We start from the raw sequence: 21,903 nt of genomic DNA on the forward strand, positions 1-21,903 counted from the left end.
GGTGTCTTAAACAAGTATTAGAGCATTAATCCTTAGCTGACAAATTTACAACATAACTAATAAATGAGAGAACCACCCACACTACACTCTTTTCAACACACATTTAATAGAGATTCAGAGATTACATCTTTATCTTGTAAACGACAAAAGCTGCTCCTGAATCCCAGTGAGGTGAGCATGAAGCAGCAACATCACACGATATATCTGCCGTGACAATCTGAAGGACTAAAATACTTAATGCCACAAAAGGATCCTACATTTTATATGTAAATATCATTCAAATGATTACATTACAAAATTATATCAACATTAAATGGCACAGTAGATACAAGTGGACCAATAGATGCAATTATGTTTGTTGTTTCTGTCTATGCCACACTGTATGAACTCAAAGGCTTCCCTATAACCAGTGACTGCTTCAGATACATGGAATCTGAATTTGTGGTCAACAAAGAAGAGAAAACCTGGATCAGGGCTGCTGTGGTAAACTGACCCTGTTGTAGAAAGGCACTTCTCACATTTTGTCTAACTACAATCTGTAGGTTCATCTGGGACTTCAGGACTTCCTGCTGGTAATTTGGATGAGTAGAAACACTTTAAAATGAGCATTTAAAAAACTTGTTACAGAGAAGAGCTTGAGAGAGAAATTGCCCCTGTGGTGTTATTCTGTTAAGGAAACCATACACATAAGAACCACTAGGTGGCAGTGGAAGACCAGGTGAAGGTCTTGTAGTGGTGTTGTGACATAAAGAAGAAAAGGGGCTTGCTTTAGGGGTTGATCCATAAAAAAAGCAACACAATCAACATACTGTTCACCAGATAAATATAGTGCAGAGGAAGTTATTAAAGGTATCCTGGTTTGTGCATAGCATCACAAGGCTCTCTAAGTAATGGTCACAGGTGGTGATTTTAAACTAGTTCCAAGTGAAAACTGTGGGTGAAATATTCATAACACCTGCATTTATAATCACCTATCACACAAAGTGGACTGTTGCAAAAGAAGAGAAGCTCGGGTTATGCATAATTATAACGTTAAGTCATAACAGAGCCAGCTCCCTCTGTCAGTGTATGAATGCATGGGGTGTAGTAGTACATTATTTTTAGTTCACTCTTCATGAAAAGACTTCTTGCTTTGTGTCTATGCTCACTTCGCATATGAGACTAAATAGCTTTCAATTCTTCATTTATATCTCCTTTATCTCTTAATCCTGGTTTTATTTTCACGAGTAAAACAGATTCATATACAGGTGCATCTCAATTAATTAGAATATCATAGAAAAGTTTATGTCATTAATTATATTTCAAAAGTGGAAATAACACATAAATCACTACACACAGAATGAAACATTTCACCTGTTAAGTTATTTAATTTATTCTAATTATGATTACATTTAATGAAGACCTAAAATTCAGTGTCTCAAAAAAATTGAATATCACAAAAGAACAATTTTAAAAAGTATGTTTAATATGGAAATGTGGGCATCTGAAGAGTATGTGAATTTATATGACTAAGTACTTGGTTGGGGCTAACTGACTTGAACTACTGGAAATTTACTTTTCCGTCATATTCTAATTTATTGAGATGCTATTTCATGATTTTAAGTAAAACTGAAAGTAGTTTCTTGCACAATTAAAAATGTTCTTTTGCACACATAAGATAGTGACAATTCATTTCAAATCAATTCATTTCCAAGGCCTGAAACAAACAGCTACATAATTAAATGTGAATGTTTCAAAAGTGCAATGCTGATAAAGTGAGCGATGCGTTTGTGTATCAATCCTGAAGAGAAGCCACTTCAATGAAAACCTCAGAGCCTCAGGACGTCTTTCGGCACCCTACAACCCAACAGAGTATTTCCTGCTTCCACACACTCTGTCAGTGGGCAAACAGGTGATTCTGACCTGCAGCAACTGTTAAAACAACACTTATTATTCTGGCTGTTTCCATTCTGACCATTCTCACGGAGCCACGACACAGCCTTCATAGCCAGAAGCTCCCACTCTTCCTGAGCATCCATCTTGAAACCATGAAGCCAGATCAGAGCCAGAATGGTGGCCCACACATCCTGCTTCACCTAATTCACCAAATTGAAGGAAGACAAATGAAACAGGAAAAAATCATAGTACACAGACGGTTGTGTGGTGGTTTTGAACAGTCTACATACAGCCATGATAATATTACTCTCTTGTCTTTAGCTCATACAGAACACATAAGTAAAGACGCCATATCAAAGAGCATCATTATTATCATGATTATATATCCTTATATGCAGTGGTGGAATGCAACTAAGTACATTTACTCAAGTATTGGACTTCAGTACAATTTTGAGCTACTTGTACTTTACTTGAGTATTTCCATTTAATGTACCTTTATACTTCTATTTTTTTACATTTTGAGCCAAATATTGTACTTTTGACTCCACTACATTTAGCTGACAGCTTTGGTTACTTTACAGGTCGAGATTTAACATAAAAAACATGATCAATTTAAAGTAATGAGACTTTTTTATTTATTTAAACATCATAACAGAATTTTAAGTAATTAAAATAAGCCCTACCTTGAGAAAAGTAAACACTGCTTAAATAAAATCATCCAATAATATATTGGAATATATTTAACAATCTGAGTGGGTCCAATCGGCATAACAAGTACTTTTACTTTTTGATGCTGATACTTTTGTACTTTCACTTAAGTAAGTTTTGAATTCAGGAGTTTTACCTGTGATGGAGTCATTTCACAGGGTGGTATTAGTATGTGACTTAAGTTAAGGGTCTGAATACTTTTTACACCAATGCTTATATGCTTTCATTCATTTTCATCCATTATTCAATTTTGTTTCATGTTTTCTATTATTATAGTGATGTTTTTATGTTGCTGTAATTTAATAATAATCCTATACATTTTACTCTTAAATAAAGTGAATGATATATCTGCAAATTGTGACCCACCGAAGCAGGTTTGGGCCTTTGCACCTCCCTGCTGGTCTTTCCCAGTGCAGCAGCCAGAGCTGAATCCAGCACCCAGCAGCCAGACGCCTTCTGGAGGGAGACCAGCTGCAACAGAGGGTCTCTGTGAGAATGCATGTGATGTCCCAAGCCTAAAAGAAAAAGTGAAAAGCACCAACAATGATGTTGAAATATTTGATTTTGGCCAGATGGAGGCATCAAGCTGAAAAAAAACCCATACATATCTCTGAGATAGATTAGGCAAACTGAGTTTAGTTTTTGGTATTCAAAGAACAATGTGTCTTTGCAGAAATATTCCGTTACTTACTGACTAAAGAGTTTCTCTGATCAACTTTCTTCAAAAGAAAAGAGTCTCAGTGAGATTTGTGACATGACCCAAAAAAATAGTCAAAGTAGCAACTAGATTTTGCAGATTCATGTCACACAAAAATATGCATCTAATTCAATTCAGGTTCGAGTCAAATCGTTAAAAAATAATTTCACTCACAAAAAAGGGGCTAACATTTTTTTATTTTTTGGGGGGTTGGCAACCCTAGGGCAAGGGGAAGACTCAGACAGAGGGGTAGGGGTAAAGGGTGGTAATGGGATTCAGCCTAATACTAAAAGAAATAAGGGGACAAAATAAAGACCTGGACTACATGTCTTCATGTTTACAAGTATGTAACAAGCATAAAACTATTCATTACAGTGGCTTCAATGTGAAAAAAGCTTCCTGGCGCTGCTAGAAATGGGGTTAATAGGAGTAAAGTTAGTGAGCTGTACAAATAAAACACTACTAGCAGCTGTGTGAGGCTGTACTGAGGCACAGTTGTGCTTTGAGCTAAATGTTATCAATCTCACAGTAAAAATGCTAATATGCAGATATTAGGCAGGTATTGTGTTCACCATGTCCACCATCTAAGTTTAACTTTGGCTTAGACCTTTTTTACCATGACAACACAATCCCCACGATTTGCATTGTATTATTTAATAGGCTTTGTATGCATTCATTGTAGCCTCTAAATAACTCTCCACATTCATTCTGATGCACCTTTACACAGTTTATATGCCAGTTAAATATTAAATATTATACTAATATCGGAGAAGTGATGAATATGTGTGTGAGTTAAATAATGTCTTTGGTGTGGTACTTACTGAAAAAATTGTGATAGTCGTGCAAACCTAGGACAACAAAAGAAACAAGAAAGGAATATTATAAGAATGCTGCATTAAGTTTAGACTGAAGCAAAAAAATAACCAAACGTGTCTTAGAATGCAACTACAATTGTTTTCATTCTCTAAGCATAAGTGATGCAATGAAGGCAAACAATAAGACCACAGGGAATAGTTCAAATGTGAAGCTTAGAAGAATAAACAATGTTCTTACAAGAGCAATGCTTTGTTCAGTGTTAGTACTGAGATAGATAAATGAAATAACACAGATGTTTGAAAAAAAGGCTTTAACTTGTTACTCACCCTGTGAGGTCAACCTTCGACCACATCGACGACCACCACCACCACCATGCGAGGCCCCTTTAGAGTAAAGAAAAATAAACGGTCACTAGTCTCTTGAATTGACTGATAACTCAAGATTTCCAGAGGCAACACTCACAATAACTGATAAGAATAGAGCAAAGTATCAAAAATACTCAAATACACATGCAGTTCACAAGAGGATTTTTTCATGTCAAATGGAAAAGTTATAATAAATTGAAAACTCGGTGGACTGTTTTTCAAAAATATTCAAATTCTGCTAAATTCACATTTGTTTCACAAACAGAGTTGAATCGTGCTCCCTAAATGCCAAGCTTCCCCCAAAACACTTGAATGCCGCTGTGCAGACATTTTCAAAACAAGCTGCAAAGTAAACAGAACTAGAAAATTTCCTCTATGGAAATTTTGAAAGGGCCACGGGGGCTACTGCCGGTGTGTGTACACTATGATGAGACTCTTCAGAGATTTCAAACTATGCCCTTTAACCTCAAAATGTGTGTGTGTGTGTGTGTGTGTATGTGTGTGAGAAACATCTATGTGGAGGAGTGTGTGCGCATACGCGCGCATTTGTGTGTGTGTGTGTGTGTGTGTGTGTGTAGCGAAAATCGCATAAAGTTACCTGTGTGTGTGTGTGTGCGTGTGTAATTAAAATCACATAAAGTTACCTGTGTGTGTGTGTGTAGCAAAAATCCCATAGTTACCTGTGTGTGTGTGTGTGTGTGTGTGTGTGTGTGTGTGTGTGTGTGTGTGTAATTAAAATCACAAAGTTACCTGTGTGTGCGTGTGTGCGTGTTTGAAGCATGTGTATGCATGTGTGAGGAGTGTGCGCACTTACGCGCATGTGTGTGTGTGTGTGTATCTGTAACTGTAATCACATCAAAGATCAAAGGCAATCAGATCAAAGCAATCAACTGAATTAACTGACAAATTTTCCTACGTTTCTATGTATAAATTATTTCTGTAGAGTGGAATTTGTGGCCTGGAGCGCAGTTTCAAAATTTATTTTTTGACAATTTTTTCTCTCCCTCTACACTCTGGCGATGATGTCACACACTGTGACACGAACATTCCGTGTAATACACAACTTACGTCGCGAAAAATTTATATTCCGTAGAGAAAAGTAATAGCACACCGATACCGATCAAACCGCACGTTTTGATATATAATCTGTCCTGCAACTCTTCAAGTTGTAGGACTAGTAGCGGGACGAAATTGCATCCGGAAGAGGAATAAGAAAAAATCCACAGTATAACAGTAGTGCTCGGGTCGACAGTGCGATTGCCCCGAGGCCCTAATTAAAACACAGGGGAAAGAGAAATAAACAGCCAGTGGATACTGTATATGCATGCCTCTCTGTGGCTTCATACCACTGCAATATACACCACTGCAGAAACAGCAAAATCATGACTACACATAGGGAGAATCTTTTGTGCAGCATAACACAGTTAAAATGCCATTAATCAGAAAAACAGCATAAACAGAAAAAAAGCACAAGTTGGATTTGGATAGTTGGATAGTTTATGTACCAGAGATGAAAATAAAATAGAATATATAAGTGTACACAAGTGTTATTAATACTGGGATTAAATGTTTGATCCAAAATGTTTTTCACAGATCCGGCAAGCAGGTTATTTTTGGCAGAATCTTTAAGGATACATGTAAAGTGATTATGAGGAAATATCATTATTTTAAGCTTCTGAGAAGAATTCTGAGATTAAAGTCAGTATTCTCAGTTACAGAATAAAAATAGGACAGAAATGATATTGCACTGTTTGCTGTGGTCATTTGGCTGGTCCAAAACAAAATGGCAATTGTTGTTAGTTGTTATGGTAACAAGGCATGTCAGTGGGGTCAGTGTGTCGTCTGATTCTGAGAAGAGATTTCTGCAGAGACAAGTCCAGATTTTTGCTTTCTTTTCTGCAGCATAGTCATCAGAGTGAACACCAGAATTTCAGCCAAAATAAAAGGAATGAAATGTTTCATTGTAAATAATTGTATAGTTTTGAAGTTCAGCACACTATCACTGTTTAGTATTATCCAAGTGGCTGGTGACACATTAGTTTTTGGGGAAAGAAAAATAACACTCACCGGATGTTGGAAGATTCCTGCGCACCAGAGGTCCTTGGATCGCCTCACCACTATTGTTGGTTTATTCAATTTACATCACCTTCCTTATGTTTTTGCAAATTAACACTTGTATGTATGTATAAAGCACAGCAAAATGTTAAGGAGAAGCTCTGTACAGATTACAGTAAGGCTGACTGGGCAAATGTTGTCTTTGTGTGTCCTTGTGCTCAGTGGCTGTAGAAATACATCAGTGTGTGTTCAAAAAGCCAACAAAGCTCTTACTTACCAGAGTCACAAAGCATCATGCATTGGAACTGCGCTGGAAACAAGAGAGAAGGATTATAGATAAAGGTCATCAGCTGGTGCAAAAACATCAATACATTGAAAATAAACAGATAACGGATCAGAACTGTTTAATAATTTGATACTCTGGTTAAACTGAACATATTTCTTGCTTTTTAATTTGTTCTTGGAAGAAAACACTTACTGGGTGTTGGGACATTTCTGCGCACCAAAGGTCCTTGGATCGCCTCGCCGTCACCTTTGTTGACAGCAATGAAGGCAGTGAAGGCACTGCTCACTCCTGATTGGCCACTGAGCTCCACCACCTTCTTCTTCTTCACTCCTCCATCTCTCTCTCCTCTGTGCTCTCTCTCCTCCATCTCCAGGGAGCGAATCAGAGTCCAAGCAGCCAACCTGTGGACTGTTAATCTGCAGACAGGAGAGAAGGATAAACACATCCGCACAAACATTTGCTGTATTCAGTAGTATTACTTAGTTTTGTTTTCCTTAAATATAATGGAAACAACCCAAGCATCTTGAGGGCTGTGCTTTGTTTTCTAAGTACTGCATGTACACAAGAATCGCCACCTTAATGCGGTGGAGGGGTTTGTGTGCTTCAGTGATCCTGGGAGCTGCGTTGTCGGGAGCAATAGCTCCTGGTAGGGTCTCCCAAGGCAAAGTGGTCCCAGGGAAGGGGTCAGACTAAGAGTGATTCAAAGACCCTTATGAAGCGGGAACACGAAAATCAGAGTACCTCGCCCGGCACGGGTGAACCAGGGCCCCCTCCTGGAGCCAGACCCGGGAGGGGAGCACGCGGGCGAGCATCTGGTGGCCGGGCCTTTGTCCACGGGACACGGCTGGGCTCAGCCCAAAAAAAATTAAGTGGAGCCGCTGACCTGTGGGCCCACCATCCGCAGAGTTAGCCCTAAGGGTCGGATGCATAGTGAGTCGGGCAACAGGCAAAGTACTTGGACGTGCTGACCCCCTGCTCCAGCGGCTAGCTCTGTGGATGGGGAACGTCACCTCGCTGGCGGGGAAGGAGCCCGAGCTTGTGCGGGAGGTGGATCGTTACCGACTAGAGATAGTTGGGCTCACCTCCAGGCATAGCGCGGGCTCTGGAACCAAATTCCTGGAGAGAGGCTGGACTCTCTCCTTTTCCGGAGTTGCCCAGGGTGAGAGGCGCCGGCAAGTGTGGGGATACTCACAAGCCCCTGGCTGAGCGCCGCTGTGTTGGAGTTCTCCCCGAGGAACGAGAGGGTCGCCTCCTTGCGGCTGTGCGACGGTGCAACTGCACCGAACAGCAGTTCAGAGTACCCTGGCTTTCTTGGAGTCTCTGGGTGGTGTCCTGGAAGGGGTACCACTCGGGGACTCTATTGTTCTTCTGGGAGACTTCAACGATCACGTGGGTAACGATGATGGTACCTGGAGGGGGGTGATTGGGAGGAATGGCCTGCCCGATCTAAACCCAAGTGGTGTTTTGGTATAGGACTTCTGTGCTAGTCACGGATTGTCAATGACAAATACCATGTTCGAACATAGAGTTGCTCATAACTCTAGGCTAAAGATTGTATGGAATGCGCTTCATGGAGGAGCAGCAAAAGTTTGGTAAAAGATCCTTCGCTCCTACAGCCATCAGGCTGTCTCATTCTTCAAGAGATTCTACCAGACTAACTGAATTTCCCATCGGGGATAAATAAAGTAATTTTGATTTGATTTAATTGATTGATTGATTGATGATCCATTTCATTATCGTATCATCAGATCTGCGGCCACATGTTTTGGACACTTGGGTGAAGAGAGGAGCAGAGCTGTCAACTGATCACCACCTGGTGGTGAGTTGGATCAGGTGGCAGGGGAGGCTTGCTGGACAGACCTGGCAAACCCAAACGTGTAGTGAGGGTGAACTGGGAACGTCTAGCGGCGGCCCCTGTCTGCAGGATCTTTAACTCACACCTCCGAAAGAAGTTCTCTAGCATCCCAGGTGAGGTTGGGGACATGGAGTCCGAATGGGCCATGTTCAAAGCCTAAATTGTTGACGCGGCTGGTAGGAGCTGTGGCCTGAAGGCCGTCGGTGCCTGTCATGGCGGCAACCCAAGAACCCGCTGGTGGACACCAGGGGTGAGGGAGGTCGTCAAGCTGAAGAAGGAGGCCTTTCGGTCTTGGCTGGCCAAGGGGTCTCCAGAAGCAGCGGGCAGGTACCGTTCGGCCAGAAGGGCTGCAGCTGTGGCTGTCGCTGAAGCATAACTCGGGTATTGGAGGAATTTGGGGAGGCCATGGAGGAGGCCATGGAGGAGGACTTTCGGTCGGCCTCAAAGAGGTTCTGGAAAACCGTCGGGCAACTCAGGAAGGGAAAGCAGGGCTTTGCCCACGCTGTGTTCAGCTGGGGAGGAGACCTGCTGACCCAACCTGGGGATGTCCTCAGACGGTGGAAAGAGCACTTTGAGGAACTCCTTAATCCAGCCAAAACGTCCTGCGCAGAGGAGGCAGGGGAAGACTCATCAGTATCCCTGGCAGAAGTCGCCAAGGTAGTTAAAAAGCTGCCCGGTGGCAAGGCGCCAGGGTTGGATGAGATTCCAAAAGATGCAAGACTTCTGGAGGGGTCATGGGAGTTTGCTCACTCAATCTACATGTGTTTTGTGGATTTGGAGAAGGCTTACGACTGTGTCCCTCAGGGAGTCTTGTGGGGGGTACTGTGGGAATATGGGGTACTGGGCTTGTTGCTACGAGCTATTCGGTCCCTATATAACCAAAGTGAGAGCTGTGTCCGCATACTCGGCACAACGTCAAACACATTCTCAGTGGGTGTTGGCCTCCACCAGGGTTGCCCCTTGTCTCCGATTCTGTTCGTGGTCTTCATGAACAGGATCTCAAGGTGCAGCCGGGGGGAGGAAGGGATCCGGTTTGGTGACCTTAGAATTGCATCTCTGCTTTTTGCAGATGATATGGTTCTTTTGGCTTCATCAGACCGGGACCACCAGCACTCATTGGGGCTGTCTGCAGCCGAGTGCGAAGTGGTTTGGATGAGAGTCAGCACCTCCAAGTCTGAGGGCATGGTTCTCTGATGGAAAATGGTGGATTGCCCCCTCTGGGTGGGGAGAGAGGTACTGCCTCAAGCAAAGGAGTTCAAGTATCTCGGGGTCTTGTTCACAAGTGAGGGTAGAATGGAGTGTGAGATGGACAGGTGGTTTGGTGCTGCGTCAGCAGTGATGCGGGCGTTGTACCGGACCGTTGTGGTGAAGAAGGAGCTGAGCCTGAAGGCAAAGCTCTCGATTTACTGGTCCATCTATGTTCCAACCCTCACCTATGGTCGTGAGCTTTGGGTAGTGACCGAAAGAACAAGATGCAAGTGGCGAAATGAGCTTCCTCCGTAGGGTGGCTGGGCTCAGCCTTAGAGATAGGGTGAGGAGCTCAGACATCCGGAGGGAGCTCGGAGTAGAGCCGCTGCTCCTTCGTGTCGAAAGGAGCCAGTTAAGGTGGTTTGGGCATCTGGTAAGGATGCCTCCCGTTAGAGGTGTTCCGGGCACGTCCAACTGGTAGGAGGCCCCGGGGAAGACCCAGAATACGGTGGAGGGATTATATCTCTCGCCTGGCCTGGGAACACCTCGGGGTCCCCCAGGAGGAGATGGACATTGTGGCTGGGGAGAGGGGAGCCTGGAATGCCCTGTTTAGCCTGCTGCCCCCGCAACCCCCCCTCGGATAAGCGGATGAGAATGGATGGATGGATGGATGGATACAGTCTAAACTGGTTTTGAAAGAGGAAACTATTAAAAGTTTTGTCTTCTTTTGGGAAAGAATGATTACATTTAAAGCCATTCACCACCTTGTGTTTATCGGTCACTGAGCAGACACCTAATGCTATGTATCAATGCAATATTCTTCTCTATTACTCTATCGTTATATCTAACTTTAACTTAATAAACAGATACATTAAACTTGACGTTTATAAGGTCAAGAGACCCAATGCACAAGTGCAGTCTCAGCGAAACTTGTTTTACCCGGTGTCCTCTGCAGGTTTGAGACTGAAGCGGAGCTGATTCTGAGAGGGTTGACCTGCCAGGCTGTACTTCACCGTCACACAGCCCTCTGTTGCCTCTGAACTCTGAGAAAACATTTCAGTATTAGAAAACATGTTTATTACTGTCATCACATCATAATTAGTTTGAGGGATCATATTAAAAGAAACTTAACATTTTCAATGTTTGATCAATGCTATGGAGCAGTGTATATTTATATCACTAAATACTCATTGAAATGATAAAGAGTAGGTATGTATTCCACTATGGGATGGTGCTGCTGCTACCTGTCCAGTGAGCTGGGCATAAACCAGTGACCTTTGACCCTCGAAAAGAGCTGTGATAGGTGGAGAGAGATCAGTGACAGAGACTCCTTCTGGTAAATCCCACTTGACTGAGATGTCGACCACAGATGGTTGTTGAGAAAATCGCAGAGACTGCATCACCTGATGAGAAAAAATAAAGTGGTATTATTCATTTTAGTGGGGCGGATTAGCTGAACAATCGTTCATTTTGTGATAAAAGCATCAAATTTGGTACACTCATTGCTGAATACATGTTTAATGAATCTGGATATTGGGCCATCGCAAAAAAAAATTCTGATGGCTGTGGCGGCCATTTTAAAAAATGGCCGCCGGTGGTTACTGGCGTGGAATGCTTTGCCTACCCTACAGCTGCTGTTTCATGTTTTCAGCACCACAAATATAATTTAGAGACATGTTAAAGTGACAAAAGCTTTATTACAGTCTAATAGAAAAGAACATTAACTTTGTATAACATTTTATTAGGTCTTGATATTCCCATTCACAGGCTACGGCCTCCTCTTTGGCTTGTATTCTTCTGTTAGTGGAGCGGCTAAGTGATATAATCTTTCAGTTTATGATACAAGCGTGAAAATTGGCATGAACACTCTCCATGGGTCACTTGACAAGAAAATTGTCTGAGACATTTAAAATTTTAAGATGGCGGCCATTTTTCAAGATGGCCGACACCCAAGTGGAGCGGTTAAGTGATATAATGGTTTATTTGTGTGATACAAGCATACAAATTGGCATGAGCAGTCTCTGTTGGTCACTTGACAATAACCCACCCACAGTTACTTGAAATTCCAAGATGGCGGCCATTTTTCAAGATGGCCGACACTTTAGTGGAGCAATTGAATGATATAATGGTTTATTTGGTGACACAAGCATAAAAATTGGCATGAGCAGTCTCCATGGGTCACTTAACAAAAAAATTGTCCGAGACATTTGAAATTGTAAGATGGCGGCCATTTTTCAAGATGGCCGATACCTTAGTGGCGCAATTCAATTATATAATGGTTTATTTGGTGATACAAACATAAAAATTGTCACTTGACAATAAGCAACGCACAGTTACTTGAAATTCCAAGATAGCGGCCATTTTTCAAGATGGCCGATACAAGCATAAAAATTGTCACTTGACAATAAGCAACGCACAGTTACTTGAAATTCCAAGATAGCGGCCATTTTTCAAGATGGCCGACACCTTAGTGGAGCAGTTAAGTGATACAATGGTTTATTGGTTGATATACGCATAAAAACTGGCATGAGCAGTATCTGTGGGTCACTTGACAATAAGCCAGCCACAGCTACTGGAAATTTCAAGGCGGCAATTCTTTTTTTCAGGATGACTGCCGCCTGCCATGTGGACCTTTAAATTATGAATTTCCTCATAGAAATGTATTGGGTTAATCAAGAGAGGTTGTTTGACTGTGCTTTGTCTGACTCCTTGCCCACGACCTGTCCAGTTTGGTAAAACCTGACAGGAGTTCCCTCCCACCGGCGTAGCTCTCCGGGTTCACTGAGGTACACAGGCTCCCTTACCATGAGGGCTTTTTTAAATACTTTTTTAAAGTACTTTTTTTATAACTAACCATTACTACTGCCATTAAACATGCCAAATAAATACTCAGGGGTGGTGCTGAACGGACGGTGCTCCAAAATAATAATTGAGCAATGGTTAATACTGAATGGCAATAATGACAGATCCAGAGGCAACAGCAGCTCTGGCTGACACGGAACCATGACAAACAGTATCTGAAGCTATACTAGGGAACTAAACTGAAAATGTGAAAGCAATGTTACAAAGTAAAAACTGAACATGTCACAGTAATAGGCTGGTGACAAAATAGAACATAATGCGCCGATGTGGCGAGGGGAAGCCGAGCCATAGGCCTACACTTGAAAACACAAAGGACAACAAGGAATAACACTGGCAAAAGAAACAAGCAAATAAGTTCTAGCAGGGGCAATACATAGGCATGTGCAACTGAGTCCATATCTGTAGCACTTACACTTTCCAGTACAAGCCTTGGTGCACCCACATTTTGTCAACTCCCAACAACTCTCCGCAATAGGTGGAAGTGGAGTCCAGAAGACTTTCCACTCCTTGTCCTGTTTACCCATCCCCAGTCGGACGGGCTTGGCATTTGTGGATGTCTCTCTTCAATGCCTGTCCCACACATATCCAGCCTCATAAGAGGTCTGGGATCTTCTTGACCTCTTGACATGGATATCTTTGGTATCTTTAGTGTCTTTAGCAGCAGTAGATGCTCTCTTTTGGGCCCTTTCCAGCTGTGTGTTGTTGAACATAAGTTTACAGCTTGAATGATATTTTGCTCTGTTTCTTGTCAATGTGCCATCACCTTCATCTAGTCGGGTTGGACTACGTAAGATAGGCAGAGCATTTATTTTATGAAATAATGGAACATTTCTTGCAATGGTATTATAACCAGTATGATCTTGGTGTCCTGCTGTTTGTTTTCTCAACTGTTATGATGGCTTCTGCAATGTCTGCAGCAAATTCAAAGGCAGAGGCCGAGGGTTTATCCTTTTACCACCTTTTAATAAGCACTTTGATGTATGGGATACAACTAAGTTCATGCCTTAACCCTACACTTAGTCCAATCGTTCATCCAATGCCATTTTTACCCTGTACGATCTGTACACCACCCGGTTAACTCAAACTACTCAGAGAGTTGTCGTCTCTTCTTTGACTAACTTTACAACTGGCTGACACTGAACCCCACTCTGAGTTTAACAGCAGTCATATATCACCAGTGTGCCCTGGTAGTGCAGATACTCACTCTTGTCTAATCTGTCTATGATCAACAACTCAACACAACTGTATTATGATGTTTTAAAACTTGTTTTCCAGAATAATCTAAATCCCAATACATTCCTATGAGAAAATTGATCTTTTGAGGATCCAGGGGGCGGCCATCTTGAAAATAGAAATTTCAAGTGGCTGGGAGTGTTTTTTTGTCAACCCAAGTAACTGTGGGCGGCTTATTGTCAAGTGACCCATGGAGACTGCTCATGCCAATTTTTATGTTTGTATCACCAAATAAACCATTATACAATTTAATTGCTCCACTAAGGTGTCGGCCATCTTGAAAAATGGCCGCCATCTTGGAATTTCAAGTAACTGTGGGTGGGCTATTGTCAAGTGACCCACAGATACTGCTCATGCCAATTTGTATGCTTGTATCACCAAATAAACCATTATATCATTCAATTGCTCCACTAAGGTATCGGCCATCTTGAAAAATGGCCGCCATCTTGGAATTTGCGATCGCCTAATATACAGATTTGTTTGAAACAAATCCACCAACACATCCACCAAATTGTGTGCTTCTATCACAAAATAAACAATTCTTGTGATTTATTGAGCTAATCCGCCCCACAGGGGATGCACATTTTTGGGGGGTGCTACCCACACGTTTAGCCCCGTTGCTCATTCCATGAATGCACGATCCTTACAAGCTGTACCTCGTTGTAAAGGTAACTAATCAGGCTTTCCAAAAATATACAATTCATCACCAGTTGGTATTATTAAAAGGGCAGTTTTTATTCATCATTGATTTATTCGTATAACAAATGCCTGCCACGGCCACTAGGGGGCGCTTTTGAGGTGGCCCAATATCCAGATTTGTTTGAAACATATTAACCAACACATCTACCAAATTTCATGCTTTTATCACAAAGTGAACGATTGTTGTAAAATATTGAGCTAATCCGCCCCACTATTTGAACAATTTACATAGACATTACTTGTTGAATTTGACAGGCCTGTTTAATGTATTTCTCACTTTGGGTTGCATCCTGTCAGTCCCTGTGATGAACTGAGCGTGACCTCCTCCTTCCTTGGCCACCCCGTTGATAAGAGCAGAGCTGGCCCCTTCCCCAATCCCAAAAGAGAAACACCTACAATACAGGAGTTTAGTTTTTAACACAGCAGGGGACATATTCTGGGTATTGTATTGATTGTTTGTAATATTTCAGTGATTTCACCTGTGGGAGCCTGAATTCTTCTTCACCAGATCAATAACTTCTTTGGTGTTTGTCACCTCTCCATCAGTAAAAACAAATAGCTAGGGACGAGAGTTTTCATATCACTTTAAGTTACATGTTGTACAGGTTGCTGTTTTAGTAACACAGGTGTGTGTGTGTGTGTGTGTGTGTGTGTGTGTGTTACTTGTCTAGGTTGATTGGGAATACAGCTCTGGCTGTAAATGTGTTTGAGGGGATCAAGGATCTTTGTTCCTCCCAGATCAGCCTCCATCTCCTCAACTTTCTTCAGAGCCTCTTCCATGGTCTGCTGGCTGTACTCCACACTCTTACTGCCATCAACAGACACACACATGCACAAACAGTGACATTAAATGCAGGAACAAATCTGTTAGATTGAGTGGACTGAGGGAGTGACTAACGGGAAGATGTGTTTATAGCTGTCCCCAAAACTGATGATGTTGAAATAGCAGCCCATTGGTAAACTCTTCAACAGGAGCAGCAGAGTATCCTTAAAGGAAGAGAGAAGAGTTCATGAAGGCCACTATGTGAGAGGAACAGTAGGAATGATTTATGATGTAAGTTACACATATAGATACCCTGGCACAATTCATAAGTGCCCCCGCCATACTACCAGATCGATCCAGTAAGAACACAAACTCTCCACATGAGGCGACTGAAGACATCACAGCCTGGGGGAACTCAGGGTACAGACTCAGCATCACTACTGGATCACCCATCAGAGTGCCTGAAACACAGAGACAGACAGGAAAATGACCACAAATCTTGTTATTAACATTTATGTTAAATTGTGTTATGTTTATGTGCCATGCATCAGTTACATAACGAGGATAGTAAATATTTTTATTTGCAAAGCAACACGTTCACTAACTTGCACTCACCAGGTTTGGCAGAGGCCTGTCCTGCCTCCACCACAGCAGTGGGCTGGTGAGCATCTTTGTAATAAATCAGCAGTTCAACATCTCTGTCAAACTTGTGTCCTGCAGACAACTTCACCTGCAGTTCACAAAACACATTAATAAAGTGATATATTTTATTATCATTAATATCAAGTGTTAGAGTCATTTATATCTGTGTCAAGGTCATTCCCCGATTGCCACAGTAGGTGGCGTATTGGACACTAGCATGTGTAAATGTATAAGTTGAGGAAGAGGCAATTACTCCTCAGGTGAGCTGCTTACCGGGAGAAGCACCGTTTACCGCCGGCTAACCTTTAAGCCCTTTTGTTTGTTTTATACCATTTACTGATGTAAGTGTGTGTATAGCAAAAGCTGTAGTGAAATATGATAGTAAATAAATACGTCTTAAGCACAAGTTCGCAGATGTTTGATTGACTACATGGAGCCGCCACATGACAACACGTCAACTACGTATCCCGGTACCAGCCCCTCATTGTGGCTTAGGTTTTTGTTTTGTCGAAATCAAGTCACTACATTAAGGAACAATCATTAGACACATGATCAGTCTACCTACCGTGGCCTGGGTTTGCTCTGTGTTGAGGTACTGGAGAGGGTCCAGGGGACAGTTGGACTCTACTTTAGAGACTGGACGAGCAGAGGACACTCTGGCAGAGAAAGACAGACTGTAGGGCACCAGAGAGGCTGGAACAGAGGTCACCTGGACAGGGTTGCCTTCACTACCTGGAAACATAATGAGACTGGTTTGAAATCCAAGAGGCAATTACTGTGAACATGAACAAAACCTTATATTTTCAGAATAATTTAGCTGAACTTGAACTACTCACTCTCAGTTACACTGCCAAATAGTTACAGGTAGGTTGGTTGGTCTGAATGGTTAAGTGAAATCTGCACGAATCTAAAGTTTGCTAAGACTAAGTATTAATAGTATGCACTATTACAGTGAGCCACCAGGACAACCCTTGATTTTTATTTTTCTTCACCTGCTTTAAAAGTACAGGTGTTGTGTACATGAAGCTGAAAAGGGTTGGCTGGTTATCCTACCTCTAGGTTGGTAGCGAGGGTTGAGCACAGCAGGCAGACAAAACCTGAGGCCTTCATCAGCCTGCACAGCCAGCTCAGTGACGTACTCCAGCCTGATGGAGGCGCTCTCTCCTGGAGGCAGACTGCCCACACTCATAGAGAATATATCTGGACTCTGATCACTCTCCTCCAACAGGAAGGCCTGCCGACCGGAGCTCAGTGCATCATCATACTCCTCACGAGCCTGGAGTACAGATGACACATGTCACCAACATTCACTGTGTTTTTAAGCTCCATTGTAGTGAGTAAGTCTTTACTGTCCAGCTCACCTCCTGTTTCTCCTTCACCTCAGCTACAATCTCTGTCTGTCCAATCTTAGCACTGAAATGACAGACAGCAGCATCTCCAGGCAGAGGGAAGACAAAAACTGCCTCCAGTGGTTTGTCCTCCTTGTTCTCATAGTTCAGAGTGGAGACCACTGTAGCCACATGGTCCCTCACCTCTACCTCCACCTCCACGCTCTTCAGAGGAACTGACCGAGAAACAGAAGACAATCTCCAAATTTACATCTGGTAATTACGATTAAATTATTTTGATATAATCTTGATTGGAAAAGCTCCTTTGCTGCCTCCCTGTGGCCAAAACACACTTGCATAGAAAATTAAAATATTGAGTGTGTCGAAGGAAAACACAAGAAAAAAGACAAAGAGACAGACAGTTAAATGTCTGCAGTAAACCACAGAAACTGTTGATTTGTCAGGGTGCTAAACACTTTACATCTGTTTAAAGTTTAGGTTTGCTAACGACTCTTTACCTGGTTCCTTCTGAGCAGTTAGCAGACCACAGCAGTTCATCTTTGTACCTAAATGACAGAGATAGGGATTTACATTTTCTAAAACAACTTTATTTGCATCTAAAACACGATTCATGTGTCAGAGATAGCTTAATGTATTCTCTGTATAACTACAAGATGAACATTGTCACCTGAGTAACTTTTTATAAAATCCCAACTGTTTAAAAAAACGGTTTAAAATAATTCTTCATGACATCAAGAGTAAGGAAGACGTTTGGACGAAAAGAGAAGGTATTTTATCCTTCATAGATATTAATGATATATAGATACAGTAGTGTTTTTTTATTGCTACATGGCAAACAAGGTACCAGTAGGTGCAGTAGATTCTCAGAAAACCAACAAGACCCAGCATTCGTGATATGCACGCTCTTAAGGCTGTGCAATTGGGCAATTAGTTGAAAGGGGTGTGTTAAAAAAAATAGCAGTGTGGCATTCAATCAGTGAGGTCATCAATTTTGTGAAAAAACAGGTGTGAATCAGGTGGCCTCTATTTAAGGATGAAGCCAGCACTTGTTGAACATGCATTTCTCTTTGAAAGCCTGAGGGAAATGGGTCGTTCAAGACATTGTTCAGAAGAACAGCGTACTTTGATTAAAAAGTTGATTGGAGAGGGGAAAACGTATAAAGAGGTGCAAAAACGTATAGGCTGTTCAGCTAAAATGATCTCCAATGCTTTAAAATGGAGAGCAAAACCAGAGACACGTGGCAGAAAACGGAAGACAACCATCAAAATGGATGGAAGAATAAGCAGAATGGCAAAGGCTCAGCCAATGATCAACTCCAGGATGATCAAAGACAGTCTGGAGTTACCTGGAAGTGCTGTGACAGTTAGAAGACGTCTGTGTGAAGCTAATCTATTTACAAGAATCCCCCGCAAAGTCCCTCTGTTAAAAAAAGGAATGTGCAGAAGAGGTTACAATTTGCCAAAGAACACATCAACTGGTCTAAAGAGAAATGGAGGAACATTTTGTGGACTGATGAGAGTAAAATTGTTCTTTTTGGGTCCAAGGGCCACAGACAGTTAGTGAGACGAGCCCCAAACTCTGAATTCAAGCCACAGTACACAGTGAAGACAGTGAAGCATCATGATGTGGGCATGTTTCTCCTACTATGGTGTTGGGCCTATTTATCTCATACCAGGGATCATGGATCAGTTTGCATATGTCAAAATACTTGAAGAGGTCATGTTGCCTTATGCTGAAGAGGACATGCCCTTGAAATGGGTGTTTCAACAAGACAATGACCCCAAACACACTAGTAAACCAGCAAAATCTTGGTTCCAAACCAACAACATTGGAGTGGCCAGCCCAATCCCCGGACCTTAATCCAATTGAGAACTTGTGGGGTGACATAAAAAATGCTGTTGCTGAAGCAAAACCAAGAAATGTAAATCAATTGTGGAATGTTGTTAGACAATCTTGGAGTGGAAAAACAGCTGAAAGGTGCCACAAGTTGGTTGACTCCATGCCACACAGATGTGAAGCAGTTATAAAAAAACTGTGGTCATACAACTAAATATTAGTTTAGTGATTCACAGGATTGCTAAATCCTGGAAACAAAAAAGTTTGTACAAAATAGTTTTGTGTTTGTAAAGTCAACGGCAGACACTACTATATTTTTGAACACACCCCTTTCAACTAATTGCCCAATTGCACAGCCTTAAGAGCGTGCATATCACGAATGCTGGGTCTTGTTGGTTTTCTGAGAATCTACTGCACCTACTGGTACCTTGTTTACCATGTAGCAATAAAAAATATGCTAAAAACCTGGCTTACTCTGGTTAGTCACATTGGACTGCTATTATAATGAACACTACTGTATATAGATAGTACTTTTTTTTCTTTGCTAGTAAGATTAATTTAAAATTTAAAAATCGCTTCATGTGTCGCAGTAATAACTTGTAGCTTTGTGAAAACGAAAAGTTTCGAAAAGTTTCCAACATGCTTACTTGAATGAAAAATGAACTGATGGAACTGATGAAACTGGTGAAAAAAGTTGCACCAAATTTGAGGAGTGCAAACAGAACCTTACTTTATTAATTGATGGACTTATACTAAATTCAGCTACACATTACTTCCATCCTGAATGAAATGTTTGATAATGTTATTTATACAGTTTATGGTTGTTTCCAAATCCAATACAGAACACAATCTTTAAAATGTACTTCCAGATAATGATCCTGGGAAATGACACCTAATTGCATTTATTTACTAACTTAATTTCCTTTCCTCTTTAACAATGACATCTGATGTACTCAATGTTTATTCGAAAAGCTCCTTTTCTCCCTCCCTGTTGCCCAAACAAACACTTGCATGGAAAAAATATATACACACATGGAGATGCATACTCCAGCAAATTCAAAATCCTCCTTCTTTGGCACACCAATAGTAATAAGGATTACAACACAGAAGGAAAATATAGAAAGAAAAAACAAAGACACAATTAATGACCATGATACTGTTGTTCTCAAAGGACAGGAGGGAAGTAATAGTTCTGGGGTTTGATGTTTTTCAAAAAACGGTACCTGGTGCCTTCTGGATAGTTAGCAGACCACAGCAGAGGCTCATCTTTTTACCTATGCAACAGACAGGGATTTACATTTTTGCACACTTCTCTATTTGCATCTAAATCATGTTTCATGGTCCTTTAGAAAAATGAAATGACCAAATAAAAGGAAAATAGGGGGGGTATATACTTACAAAATATTTAGTAAACAAAAAATCCATTCCAATAATTCTCATCAAATCATAGTGAAATGCCATTTTACAGGCAGAAACATTGGGATGAAATGCGGAGGAAAGTTCACCCCCTCCCCACTTCAAGAGCTGACAGTAACTGGCACGCCCACGACTCAGCTATTGCCAGCTACGCGCGTGCTCACATGCAAGCGCAGGGTGTTGTCAGACAGTTTAGTTTTTAATAAACTGTAAGACATTTCTTACTCTACCATAAGAAAATAAAGCACATCTACAGCAGATACAACATGCTCTCAAGTGAAGTGTATTTTTTATTCAGTGTCATATTTGCTAGGTTACTTAAAGAAATACCGACTATACGATGGAGAAAAGATGTTCCACACTTGGATGAAAAAAAACTGTTTCAATGATCAAACTACTAAAAAAGGACCTAAACCTCCTGGCTCCGGCTGATGAACATATATTTCGTATGGTTTTTTACACCTACCTTCGAAGAAAAGGAATCAGAAGTCCCTAAGTGTTATGGTTTCCTCATGCAGATATGTGGAGCACACTTGAAGATTAAACAGGAACAGCCCGCCAGCTCAATAATACAGCTGTGACTTTACGAGGTGCGCTTATAGACGCTACAAGTGCGCTTTATTGATGATGTACGATGATGACGTAAATCGGATGGGTGGAGCTTGTAGCTAATTTTGCAGCCACGTCATTGTCCAACTGCAGTAAATCATCTACATCTACAAAGTCAAATTACCACCCACTGATCTGTCAGTTAAGAAGGTTTTTGAGAGAAGAGGAGAAAGTAGAGAACAGTTGGCCAGTGTTTAAAATCAAAGTTTCAAGACGTTGCTGGATTAAAGTGACGTTGGTGTGATTTGTTTGCAAATTGTTGAAGAGGGACCAAGAAAAAAACATTAAGAAACAAGGAAGTCTGTGACTGTTAGGCTCCAGATAGTTTATTCTCATAAAACCCATCATAAATTATTCCCATGAACTATCTGAGTAAAAATAACAAGCTAGTTTATATAAACTCTCAAGAGCCAAACAGTGTGCAGACCTCCTTAATGTTAACTATCCTGTGGAAAATCCCCAAACAGGTACTAGAGTAAAATCAAGTGGAATTATTTAATTAATTAAGTTTTTCCATTTGTTTTAAAAGATAAAAGATTTGCATTGCATACCCCATATTTGTCTTTCATATTTCTGAACTAAATTTAGTGTAATTTAATATTCAATTACCACTAAGGGGCATAGTGCAGACAATGAAACACTGCATAG

At 41.4% G+C, this 21,903-nt stretch overlaps 1 protein-coding gene across 1 annotated transcript; it reads right to left on the reverse strand.

Annotated features, from left to right (window-relative positions):
* Positions 1 to 92: 92 nt before the first annotated feature.
* Positions 93 to 21,410, reverse strand: LOC131970175 (von Willebrand factor A domain-containing protein 5A-like). Its single transcript, XM_059331488.1, has 20 exons — positions 21,113 to 21,410; positions 20,454 to 20,504; positions 17,891 to 17,938; positions 17,406 to 17,608; positions 17,098 to 17,320; positions 16,610 to 16,776; positions 16,018 to 16,132; positions 15,715 to 15,863; positions 15,538 to 15,626; positions 15,303 to 15,447; positions 15,119 to 15,198; positions 14,917 to 15,031; positions 11,090 to 11,248; positions 10,785 to 10,888; positions 6,995 to 7,218; positions 6,794 to 6,826; positions 4,423 to 4,479; positions 4,102 to 4,128; positions 2,950 to 3,098; positions 93 to 2,075 (listed from the first exon to the last, which is right to left on the reverse strand). Exons 2-20 carry the CDS (start codon positions 20,494 to 20,496, stop codon positions 1,809 to 1,811), a joined length of 2,397 nt encoding a protein of 798 aa, XP_059187471.1. The 5' UTR covers positions 20,497 to 20,504; positions 21,113 to 21,410; the 3' UTR covers positions 93 to 1,808.
* Positions 21,411 to 21,903: the final 493 nt, after the last annotated feature.

This window comes from Centropristis striata, chromosome 4, assembly GCF_030273125.1.
Source record: "Centropristis striata isolate RG_2023a ecotype Rhode Island chromosome 4, C.striata_1.0, whole genome shotgun sequence".
NCBI lineage: Eukaryota > Metazoa > Chordata > Actinopteri > Perciformes > Serranidae > Centropristis > Centropristis striata.

What these genes read in the sequence shown, in the direction of transcription:
- LOC131970175 (XM_059331488.1), bottom strand. Translation starts at nt 20,496, where the DNA reads ATGAGCCTCTGCTGTGGTCTGCTAACTATCCAGAAGGCACCAG. An exon ending in AAACCTGCAGAGGACACCGG is followed by an intron (nt 7,219 to 10,784) that starts GTAAAACAAGTT and finishes TCCTGTCTGCAG; the next exon opens with ATTAACAGTCCACAGGTTGG. An exon ending in TCGAAGGTTGACCTCACAGG is followed by an intron (nt 4,129 to 4,422) that starts GTGAGTAACAAG and finishes TTGTTGTCCTAG; the next exon opens with GTTTGCACGACTATCACAAT.